The sequence below is a fragment of the Diadema setosum genome, chromosome 3 (assembly GCF_964275005.1).
Source record: "Diadema setosum chromosome 3, eeDiaSeto1, whole genome shotgun sequence".
NCBI classification, from domain to species: Eukaryota; Metazoa; Echinodermata; class Echinoidea; order Diadematoida; family Diadematidae; genus Diadema; species Diadema setosum.
In genome coordinates this window covers 13739056-13751521 of record NC_092687.1, presented here as the reverse complement: position 1 = coordinate 13751521, position 12466 = coordinate 13739056, and the positions used below count along the sequence as shown (strand labels likewise).

General features: G+C 38.2%; 1 protein-coding gene across 1 annotated transcript in view; it reads left to right on the top strand.

The window, feature by feature from the left end:
* LOC140246564 (uncharacterized) overlaps positions 1 to 12466 on the top strand; it is a 57054-nt gene that overhangs the window by 16372 nt on the left and 28216 nt on the right. Inside the window, exons 2-5 of the mRNA XM_072325906.1 lie at positions 5367 to 9786; positions 10285 to 10470; positions 11053 to 11180; positions 11708 to 11873. Coding sequence (XP_072182007.1) covers positions 5367 to 9786; positions 10285 to 10470; positions 11053 to 11180; positions 11708 to 11873 — 4900 coding nt within the window. The remainder of the gene's footprint in view (positions 1 to 5366; positions 9787 to 10284; positions 10471 to 11052; positions 11181 to 11707; positions 11874 to 12466) is intronic.

The window sequence follows — 12466 nt, the reverse complement described above, 5'->3', positions numbered from 1 at the left end:
AAAATATAATTGTAAATGGGGAAGTGGTCCATTTATTGTCAGGAATTGAACTTGTCTCCTATTCATGACTTTAGTACGGTGCAGGTCTCACAGGAAAAAAAAAAGGCAGTGTTTGCAATGTCAGGCAACCATGATCATTTTAAATTGTGCCAATACATGTACAAGGTTGTATATACGCGTTGGTTCTTTCGTTGTTGTCATGATGAACAATTGTATGAATTGTGTATTGCATGATGGCTTCTGATCAACACACATCCCACATTACATGTGGGATGTCGATTATTTCAGAATTTTAGTGCAGAAAGGTACAAAAAAGCATATATTATGTTTTAAGTGATAAAAATCTTTCTGATATTTTACAGAATTAGACAGAGGAAAGAGAGCTACTAGGCAGTGGTAACAAACAGCCATTTATCAGAAAACCTTGGGATGATCTTATACTTAACTTTATTGAGCAGAATCGAATCATTCTCTACATGCTCTTGGTTAGTTTCATGCAGTGATACAATACAGTATGTCGATTTGAACTTTTAGCGATGTTAATGCTGTTACTGCCCTTAATGCATGCAGGTAGGATACATGCCAGCTTTTTGCATGGTAAAGGCACAACGCTGTTGTGGTACCCGAATATTCCTCGGTATTATTGATTCACAGAAGTCGAGATAGCTCCATATTCGCCATGTTTTCTTGAGTTTTTATGGAAGAGGCAAAAGAATAGTAATGCTGCCAAGGAAAACACAAAGTTTTAAGCATCCATCCCGCCTCTCTTGTACATGTAGTAAGCAACAACGCCAGTTACATTTTCTTGAAGAGTCTCGTATATAAGAGTCATGTAAGTTAATATGAGCTTCATTTCTTTCTTCTTCGCAATTTCTAAAACATTTCAGATTGTCTCGAAGGCCAAACAGGTTCAAAGATTATCGTTGCTAAGTTGTTTCTTTGTTTCATTATTTTCCCTTTTTTGTGCTTTTGATATGAAAATAAATTTCCTATTTGTATTGTTATTTGCAGGTATTAATAGTAAAATATTCATTTCCATCTTGTGTAACTGTACTACAGTGTGTACCTGCTCGCCCCTTGTCCTGCCATATGAACTTTCGATGCAATTCGATACAATCTATTTTTTTCAATCAAACAGTAAAAAAGTGAAACACATTAAAAAGCATGCAGGAAACAATCATATCGTTTGATCAATTTAAAACAGAAATACATAATGCAATGTGAATCGTATGTACACTGAAGTAGAAAAAATTCAGAACACCAGAGTATGCTGTAAAGGTTCTTCTTTTTTTTCCTTCTCTCTTTCTCTTTAACAAGAGAGCTTACGTGTGTTTGTCTGTTTGTTTGTTTGTATAAGTCTGTACGTGTGTGCACTTTTTATATCTTTCTGAGCAACTGCTTTCTTGATGTTATTTAGTTGTTTTTTCTTGTCCACGAGAAGACTGCAAAATACAAACATGGCTTTTCAGCACGACTCTTCTATTTCCTGCGACTTTTATTGTTATTCATTTTCATCTGCTCATCTGATGCGTAGTATTGTTAACTTCATATGCATTTCTTTGTTACTTGTACTTGTTAATTGTATTGATACTGTGTTATTTCGAGTATGTAAATTGTTGGAAAGGAAATTAAAAAGTTGGCAGGAAAGTATATATGGAAAAGACTGGTCCACTAAAAAGCAAGGCACGCGATATATGGATCACCTAATAACACAATTTATTAATAACTTTACATCATCTTTATAAACAGTTATCATTTTAAAGTATAAAAAAAAAGAATGCAAATTCAGGGTAATCTAACAATATTCAACCTGAAAGCGCTGCTCATTGAGTTCATGAGTTGTGTGTAGCCAACAGAAGGATATAGAAAAAAAAAAAACTCACAATAGTACTATACACGTTGATTATGTGGATGTATTTGCCCATTTCCGTAAAGAAAAAAAAAAACCGCTGATAAACACATTAAGGAAAGACGCGAATTCATACAAGGACGACAGCACAGTGACATTACCAAAAAAAAAGTAAGAAAAGACGGAAGAAAGGAATAGGACCAATTGAGCTTGTGGAGTTTTTTTTTTTTCTTATTTGCAAAGTTTACAGTCTTTAGGCCTCTTTGTACTTAGTGTCAAACTCTTGGGCTGTAGCAATTGGGATGCATGTCTCATATTGATCATTTTGCCTGTCCTGAGCCAAAACGAACTTTCATCGTCCGACGTCCATCGTACGTCATGCCTAAACTTTCATTGTTGTTGTTGTTGTAGTTGTTGTTGTTGTTGTTGTGGTTGATATCTTCAACGATTTTATTAAAACCCCATGACGAATTTTGACAAAAATTTGTAGGTAGAATTCCTAGGGCCCATAATGAGATCTTGATTTGTTCAAATGGGCATCCCCCCTCCCCCCGGGGCCCGGAAAGCCCTCAAAATAGGGAATCTTTACAGATCTTCTCTAGAACCAGGAGTGATAGAGTTTATAGTAAGCGCAATATTTATGACTTTATATAGTTTCAGCTTTGATCGATCATGGTGGACCCAATATCCTCATTTCAAGGAGGGGGAAGCAGAACTCTCAAATATGAAAGTCTCTAAAAACAGATTTTTTATTTTTTTTTAAGTCAGAAATACTTTAAAAATATCTAAAAACAAAATCAATTAGTGAAGGTACTTGAAGTTTGTCTATGGCAAATGCTGGGGTTGCAACTTGTGGCTGAACAACTAGGGGGCTTTTTTCGCATTTGGGTCGAATTGTCTGTCAACTTGGCAAAAATGAAAAGAATATACAAATGAAAACCACGCTCTCCTTGATTCCCCCCCCCACACACACACATATCCACAAGTTTGCTATCTTCTTCTTAGGTAATAGTTTGCAAGAATCCTTGCAAGGCTAGCCTGTAATGCTCAGGTAAGCCCGATATGCCCAGGTCTCTTGTTGCAATGTCTAACTCGGGGCCTTGTGACTTGTGGGTGTCTTGATCGTGGGACAACCCCCCCCCCCCCATATGTGTTCCCGTTATAAACCAATCTTTCAAAAAAAAAAAAAAGAAGTAATTTAATGAAAACGTGTAATAAAAGTTCTTGATATAAGACTTCCTTTTTAATTTACATATCTCCATAGTATAAAGTCAAGCAAAGTCCTGCAGAGACGCTAACTTTTGATATGTTATGATAGTACGTAGATGATGAACGGCCGTCACAGTAACAATACTTATGGATACACAATATCAATTGTGAATTTAATGATTAGTCGTTCTCTTCTTTTTTTCTCGATTCTTATAATAGTATATAGGTAAGCGTAGTAATATTTGGTATACTGGTAAATCGACAACGTCTTTGAGACCGTTGTTGATTATAGAGCTAAATTCTAAATAAAGGGAGTCAAGTCATCCCCGTCGATGAAATATTTCACCTCCAAAGAATTGATATTTCGTAAAATATTACAAACCCATTTTTGGATTGTGTTGATCCATGTTTTGTGACGCCATGCATGACACAATGTTTTCCAGTATTTGATACTTGCATTTTGACTCTGGAGTTCCGAAAAGATAGGCATTTATAATGTTTGTATGGGTATGAACGCGCAAATGTAATATTCGTTCATTCAGCTCCATTGTCATTCCTCGTTCTCATTTGTGAATCTTACCTCACTTTGACTTTGGAACCTACTTTTAGAACGCAGTAAAAGCAGTATTAGGTCTCTTCAAATACCTTTTTATAAACAATTATGCATTCCATGATTAACTTGATGAATCCTTTGCTCGTTCTCACTATTTCCTTAGTCAATGAAGGAGGTGTTATGAAGGGTTTTACTTTTCACTTTTGTCGTGATATCCGTAGAAATGTCGTTGTTATGGCAAGTACTGTAGTGACTGCATAATTCTAGTCATTTTAACATTTCTGTCTACAAAACATAGTAGATGCGGTCACTGTTATATATTTATAGATTTTATGAAGTATTTCATATTCATATAATGGAAATTTGTCTTCTTGCTTCATATGACCACAATATTAAACAGATAACGCCACACGTACAACCATGTAACTTGTTTAGCACAGGAACCAATAATCCTTAACGGGTGTGGTAGAAATCACTGCCTGAGTAGGGCCTACACCCCCCCCCCCGAAAAAAAAAAAATCACGGCACTGAAAATTGCACACTACAAGGTAAATGACGAGCTTGCAGAATTGTGTACGTTCATCTTTGGCGACCGTCCAAAACTTCGCAACAACATTTGCATGCTCATGCACTGGTACCTTTGCTGAATGTCATGTTATGAGCAGTCGACCAATCTGTTGGTAAGGATTATTTTTCTGTTCTCGTTCAGGGTGGTAGCATCTATTTTCTGGCCTGTGTTGGATATTTTGGAAGTGCATTGAAGTATAGGAAACAGGAGACACAGGATCCTCGAGCAGCTTCCATGTTCATCAGCGTTGGCGTTTTGTATGTAAAAGTATGATTGCATTTGACACTAAACATCGTACTGCGAATGTAGGTACAACGCACTTATTGACATTGTCAATGCACTCGAATAAATCTGCTCTACTTAGCACCGCTGATCTTTTCATTGTAAGGTTGTCGACAGGTTGATCAACTTTGTGTGTGTTTGTCTTAATAGGCCCAAATACAAATATGGGAAACAACTGTCCCTCGGCGTTGTGCCGTAATCGTTGTCGTGACGACATCCACAATCTTGTTGACCAAGGATCATCAAATGTTTTTTATCTTGAAGACGGAGAGGATCTTAATACAGGGGGCAACAATGACTTAAATCAATCACACGCTGCATGTAGTGATGACCACCTCTGTGCAACCAATATACTCATTCATCATGGAGCAGATGTGATGTCTTACAGACAAGGTAACACGGTATTACATAGTCCTTGTCAAAATAGATATCTGGGAATCTGGAAGTTATTGGGTGACCATGGTGCTGATGTGAATTCTGGCGACGAATTCTGGAAGACCCCTTTACATTATTCATGCCAATATGGACAAATTAAAATAGTGAAGTACCTCGTTGGCCATGCGGCTGACGTCAATTCCGCAGCAAAAGATGGAAAGACTCCGTTACAATATGCATGTCAAAATAGACACTTTGAAGTGGCAAAGTATCTTGTTAAGCACGGAGCTGTTGTAAATTCTGCTGACATATTTTGGAAGACTCCATTACAGTGTGCATGTGAAAATGGACACCTTGAAATGTCAAAGTATCTTGTTGTACAGGGAGCTGAAGTGAAGTCTGCCGACAAACTTAGAAAGACTCCTTTACATTATGCATGTCAAAATAGACACTTTAAAGTGGCAAAGTACCTTGTTGAACAAGGAGCTGACGTTAATTTTGCCAACAAACTTCGTAACACGTCTTTACAGTATGCATGTCAAAATGGACAACTTCAACTGGCAAAGTATCTTGTTGAACAAGGAGCTGATGTGAGTTTTGCTGACAACTTCGAGAAGACTCCTTTACAGTATGCATGTGAAAATGGATACCTTGAGGTTGCGAAATATCTGGTTGAACAAGGAGCTGATGTCAATTCTGCCGACAGATTTGAGAAGACTGCTTTACAATATGCAAGTCAATACAGAAACGTTAAATTGGCGAAATATCTTGTTGAACATGGAGCTGAAGTGAATTCTGCCAACTGTGATGGTACCACTCCTTTACAATATGCATGTGAAAATGGACATCTTAAAATGCTCATATATCTTAGTGCACAAGGAGCTGAAGTTAATTCTGCCGACAAATACGAGAAGACTCCTTTACATTATGCATGTGAAAATGAACACCTTGAAGTGACAAAGTCTCTTCTTGAACGAGGAGCTGATGTGAATTTTCCCGACAAATTTGGGAAGACTCCTTTACAATACTCATGTCAGAATGGACACCTTGAAGTGTCACAATATCTTGTTGAACATGGAGCTGAGGTGAGTTCTGTCACGAAAGAGGGAAAGACTCCTTTGCAATTTGCTTCCCGAAACGGAAAACTTGAACTGGCAAAATATCTGGTTGAACAAGGAGCAGATGTGAATTCAGCCGACAGCTTTGGAAAGACTCCTTTAAGGAATGCATGTGAAAGTAGAAAGCTTGAAGTGGTAAAATATCTTGTAGAACATGGAGCTGAAGTAAATTCTCCCAACTGTGATGGTAACAATCCATTACAATTTACCTGTCGATATGGACATCTTAAAGTTACGAAGTATCTTGTTGAACAAAGAGCTGATGTTAATTCTGCTGACAAATTTGACAAGACTCCTTTAAACTATGCATGTGAAAAAAGACACCTCGAAGTGGCAAAGTATCTAGTTGAACAAGGAGCTGAAGTGAATTTTTCCACCAAAGATGGAAACACTCCTTTACAATATGCATGTCAAAACGGACATCTGGAAATGGCAAAGTATCTTACTGAACAAGGAGCTGATGTAAATACTGTTGACAAATACAATCGCACTGCCATCTTTTTGGCATCTTGGAAAGGACACCCAGATGTTGTTTCATTCCTTGTTGATTATGGCGCTATTGTCAATCATGATAAGAGCAATGTCTCACAACCTCTGAACATTGCTTGTCAGTTTGGGCATCTCGGTGTTGTCAAAATACTTCATGACCACGGAGCAGACATCAATTCTGTCGACAGGGAAGGACATACTCCCCTACAAATTGCATGTCAGAAGGGACACCTGGAAATGGCAAAGTATCTTGTTGAAAAAGGAGCTAATGTGTATGCTGAGAGTAAATTCGGGATATCCCCTTTACAATACGCATGTAAAAATGGACACATCGAAGTGGCGAAGTATCTAGTTGAACAAGGAGGTGATGTGAATTCTGCCACAATAAAAGGAAACACTCCTTTGACATTTGCATGTCAGAATGGACACCTAGAAGTGGCAAAGTATCTTGTGGAACAAGGAGCTGATGTGAATTCTTCCAGTCCCCTCATCCAGGCATCTTTGAAAGGACATCAAGATGTTGTGTCCTTCCTCTTGCATAGTGGAGCTGATATCAGTCCAGTAAATACCAACGTCTTAAAACCCCTACATGCTGCCTGTCAGGAAGGGCATCTGATTGTTGCGAAAATTCTGCTTGACCAAGGAGCAGAAGTAAATTCTGTTGACAAATATAGTTACACTCCAATACAGTGTGCGTGTCGCTTTGGACACCTAGAAGTGGCAAAGTATCTTGTGAAACAAGGAGCTGATGTGAATTCTTCCACACTAAAAGGAAACACTCCTTTGACATTTGCATGTCAGAATGGACACCTTGAAGTGGCAAAGTATCTTGTTGAACAAGGAGCTAATGTGAATTTTTCCACAAAAGAAGAAAGGACTCCTTTGATATTTGCATCTGGAAATGGACATCTCGAAGTTTCAAAGTTTGTTGTTGAACAAGGAGCTAATGTGTATGCTGAGAGGAAATTCGGAATATCCCCTCTACAATACGCATGTAAAAATGGACACCTCGAAGTGGCAAAATATCTAGTTGAACAAGGAGCTGATGTGAATTCTTCCACAAAAGAAGAAAGCACTCCTTTGATATTTGCATCTGTAAATGGACACCTTGAAGTGGCAAAGTATCTTGTTGGACAAGGAGCTAATATGTCTGCTAAGAATAAATTCGGGATATCCCCTCTACAATACGCATGTAAAAATGGACACATTGAAGTGGCGAAGTATCTAGTTGAACAAGGAGGTGATGTGAATTCTGCCACAATAAAAGGAAACACTCCTTTGACATTTGCATGTCAGAATGGACACCTAGAAGTGGCAAAGTATCTTGTGGAACAAGGAGCTGATGTGAATTCTTCCACAATGAAAGGAAACACTCCTTTGACATTTGCATGTCAGAATGGACACCTTCAAGTGGCAAAGTATCTTGTTGAACAAAAAGCTAATGTGTATGCTGAGAATAAATTCGGGATATCCCCTCTACAATACGCATGTAAGAATGGACACCTCGAAGTGGCAAAGTATCTAGTTGAACATGGAGCTGATGTGAATTCTGCCACAACGGAAGGACGCATTCCTTTGTTATTTGCATGTCAGAATGGACTCCTTGAAGTGGCAAAGTATCTTCTTGAACAAGGAGCAAATGTGAATTCTGCCGACATAAATGGTAACACTCCTCTCCATTCTGCATGTCAAAATGGGTATCTTAATATGGCAAACGATCTTGTTGAACAAGGAGCTGACGTAAATGCTGCTAATGAAAAAAACTACAGTCCCCTCATCCTGGCATTTTTGAAAGGACACCGTGATGTTGTGTCCTTCCTTTTGGATCATGGAGCTGATATAAATTATTCAAACATGAACATTCAGAATTCTCTGCATATTGCAAGTTACAACGGACATCTCGAAGTTGTCAAAATACTTGTAGATCAGGGAGCGGGCGTAAATTGTGTCGACAAGTCTGGAGACACTCCGGTCCATGTTGCATGTCAAAACGGACATCTGGAAATTGCAAAGTATCTTACTGAACAAGGAGCTGATGTGAATGCCGGAAATAAATTCCAGAATTCCCCCTTACAATACGCATGTGAAAATGGACACTTGGAAGTGGTAAAGTATTTAATTGAACAAGGAGCTGAATTGAATTCCGCCGACAAAGATGAGATGACTCCTTTAGCAAATGCATGCGTTTATGGACACCTTGAAGTGGCAAAGTATTTGGTTCACCATGGGGCTGATGTGAATTTAGGCAATAACAGTGGCACCGCTCCTTTATACTGTGCATGTCAAAATGGACATTTTGAAACTGCGAAATATCTAGTTGAACAGGGAGCTGACGTAAATGCTACTGATGAAAAAAGTAACAGTCCTCTCTTCTTGGCCTCTTTGAACGGACACCATGATCTTGTGTCTTTCCTTTTGGACAAAGGAGCTGATATCAGTCCAGTAAATACCAATGTCTTAAAACCCATGCAAGCTGCTTGTCAAAAGGGGCATCTCGCTGTTGTGAAAATACTTGCTCAGCAAGGAGCAGACGTTAATTCTGTCGATAAATATGGCTACACTCCATTAATCTGTGCTTGTATCTCTGGAACACTTGAAGTGACAAAGTATCTTGTTGAACATGGAGGTGGTGTAAATTTTGCCGATAACCTCGAGAAAACCCCTTTACATTATGCATGTCAAAATGACTACCTTAAAGTGGCAAAGTATCTTGTTGAAAATGGAGCTAATGTGAATTCTGAGGACAAGTATGGGAAGTCTCCTTTACAATACTCATGTGAAAATGGACACCTGGATGTGGCAAAGTATCTAGTTGAACAAGGAGTTAACGTGAATTCACTTACAAAAGATGGAAACACTCCTTTACAATTTGCATCTCAAAATGGACAACTTGAGGTTGCAAAGTATCTTGTTGAACAAGGAGCTGATGTGAATTCTGCTGACAATTTTGGGAAGACTCCTTTACACTATGTATGTGAAAATGGACATCTGGAAGGGGCAAAATATCTTGTTGAACAAGGAGCTGATGTGCATACTGCCGATATCAAAAGTCGCACACCTCTTCATATTGCAATGCTTTACAACCACCAGGAAGTATGTATGTACCTTCTTCTAGATGCAAGAGCAGATGTAAATGTCCAAGATGAAAGGGGATCAACCCCTTTACACATTGCAGCAATGAACGGGCATCTTGAAATGGTGAAACATTTGGTCTTGAAAGAGGGAGCTGATGTTAATGCTGTCAATTCTGCTGGTATCACACCCATGCATTTAGCATGTGCAAAGGGCAATGTTGAGGTCGTTTCCTGTCTTGCTGACAATGGTGCTGACTGCAGCACGAGCGGTAATAATAACATCTTTCCCGTTCATTTTGCATCTTTTTACGGTAATTTAGAGGTGCTCAGGTATCTCACTGAGAATGGCGCAAGTGTAAATAAAAGAACTGAACGGGGATTTAGTCCTCTACACATGGCAGTTCAAAAAGACCACTTGCAGGCGTCATGCTTTTTGATACAAAGAGGAGCTGATGCAAATGAAGCTAATGGAAGTGGCATGACACCTCTACATATTGCGATTCAGAGAGATTATTTGGAGTTGGTTATATGTCTTCTCGACAATGGTGTGGATGCTAATGTTCCTGTAATGGATGAAGGAACACCTTTGCACATTGCGGCGAGAGCAGGAAACCTCCAAATAGTCACCGCCCTTGTGAGCAAAGATGCAAATGTGAATGTAGTCGATGGGAGAGGTCAAAAACCTTTACATATTTCAATCCAGAGAGGAAATCTTCCGGTCGTTTCATTCCTCATGGAGGAATGTGTTCGTCTTGACATTTCCATAGATACAGCCTTAGGTGTTGCAGCTGCAGAAGGCCAACTTTGTATTGTGGAATATCTCATCAGCAAAGGTGCTGATGTTAATGACTCGAAAGAAGGCACGACATCCCTTCATAGGGCAGCTAAGCATGGGCATCTAGATGTTGTCATCTGTCTGATCACTAACGGTGCGAGAGTAGGCATCACCGACAGTGAGGGACACACATCTCTGCACGTAGCAGCAAAAGAAGGACATGTCAACATTGTGGTTTATTTCATCACGACCATTGACTGCATCACTGAACCTATGAAAGTTGGCGCTGGCGTAGTACAGGTAAATTGTTCTTTCAAGCTCTGAATATATGGATAGACACTAAAAGTTTGTGGCAGGGTGTTTTTACTCAGAGTTTTGGAAAAGTCTATGCCAACCATAAATTTTTCCATTCAATGTATTGGTTTAAAATTTTAAATTGATGAAAATTAAAATTTAGAAAAAAAAAGGTAACTGTGCGCCATCACCGTCTTTATCAATATTAAATTCAATTCAAATGATTCTATTTCCATATAAAGTAATAAAACGCAATGAAATATGAATAATGCCTTCATAATGCATAATATTTTAAGGAGCTTTGAATCACATTAGTTGTAAAAAATGTAGATACAATTACGGTTATATTAACTTAGTTCTTTAGATAAATAAACAAGTAGGTGATACAATGTTATTATCATAACTCTATATGGAAATGAGTAATCACAAGAGGAGCATATCTTGTATATTGTGTGAATCACTGTAGGAGATGAGGGGGTCTCAAGCTCCGTCAAGGACTCCAAGTATTACAATTTTGATATCCTGACGTCAGAATCAAAAGGAGGGACTATGACAAGGGCAGGAACGACAGGAGGGACAAAACAGGCAGGAGAAGTAAATAAAAATAGGCATGAAAAAAAAAGGGAAACAAAAACGAGTGTTCTACAATTCGGTTTTCAGGAAAGGTCACCAAGGCATTGGTAGAAACTTTGAATTCAATAAAAATTTGCAAAATCGAGATACATTAACTCTTATTCTCCAAAAATAATGTATATAATTATTTATTCGTTATTTAATTTGTATGAGCGTAAGAAAATATTCACTTTTTATTTATTCGGTTATTTTTGTGGGTATTATTACAGGGGTTTTTGTTTCATTTGTTTGTATGTTTGTTTGTTTTTTTATTTTAAGGAAGGAAAAGTCAAAGCGTCTTTTAGAGTGTTATCAAGGCTGTTCTAGAACAGCGGGCCAGTGAAAATGAATTTGTTTTGGGCAAGAATTGTTCGTAATAATGGTAAATGATATTCGCTGTATCAATGTAATATTCATTACTTCAGGGATTGATTGAATGTGTGAGGGTATCAGTATGATGATTTGACCTTAGTATAGAGTTGACGTCTTGTTTTTCCCAATTTTCCAAGGCTGATGAATTGATAAACAGCACTGATCGGACAGGCTTCACACCATTGCACCATGCCACATGGCATGGCCACTCATCTGTGATAGAGGCTCTTGTGAATCACGGTGCTGACCTGAACATTCCCTCTGGCAACGGTCGAACGTGTCTTCACACAGCAGTCAGACTCTGTAACGATGACAAAAGACGTGTTGAATGTTCACCTTCGATAACAAAGGTATCCGGTGTACATTTAAAGCAGTATATCAAAGGTTAAGATGTAATCACATTATTAACATAAAATTATACATACACAAGTGTATCCTAATTTTTCCTATAATGTAAAGTTGACTTCCTACAATTGAATCTATTTTTTTTTTTCTAACACAACAATCCCGAGACTAAATAATGCAGGCTAGCAAGATCACTAGACCCAATTGGTCCCCTGTTGAATCAAAGTTTCAGATTTTTCTCAATTGATTTGAAAGAATTCCGAGAAGCAATCATTTCCTTTTTTGAAAAGTACATATTTTGGCGATTTGATCATTGATAATTGAACAGTGATTTTCACTTTCATCATTGTCCAGTGGTGACGACAAACAGAATAAAAAGAAAGCTTTACGTGTGAATATAGATGGCCCGATTATCTTACAAATTCAGTGATGTGTTTTGCTATTATTGTAACATTTATTTTTATTTCATTCCTGTCATTTTGTTTTGTCGCGGTTGGTTGCTCAGCAAGATGGCTGTTTCCCGGCCAGTCCGTAAAATCAAATGCCCACAA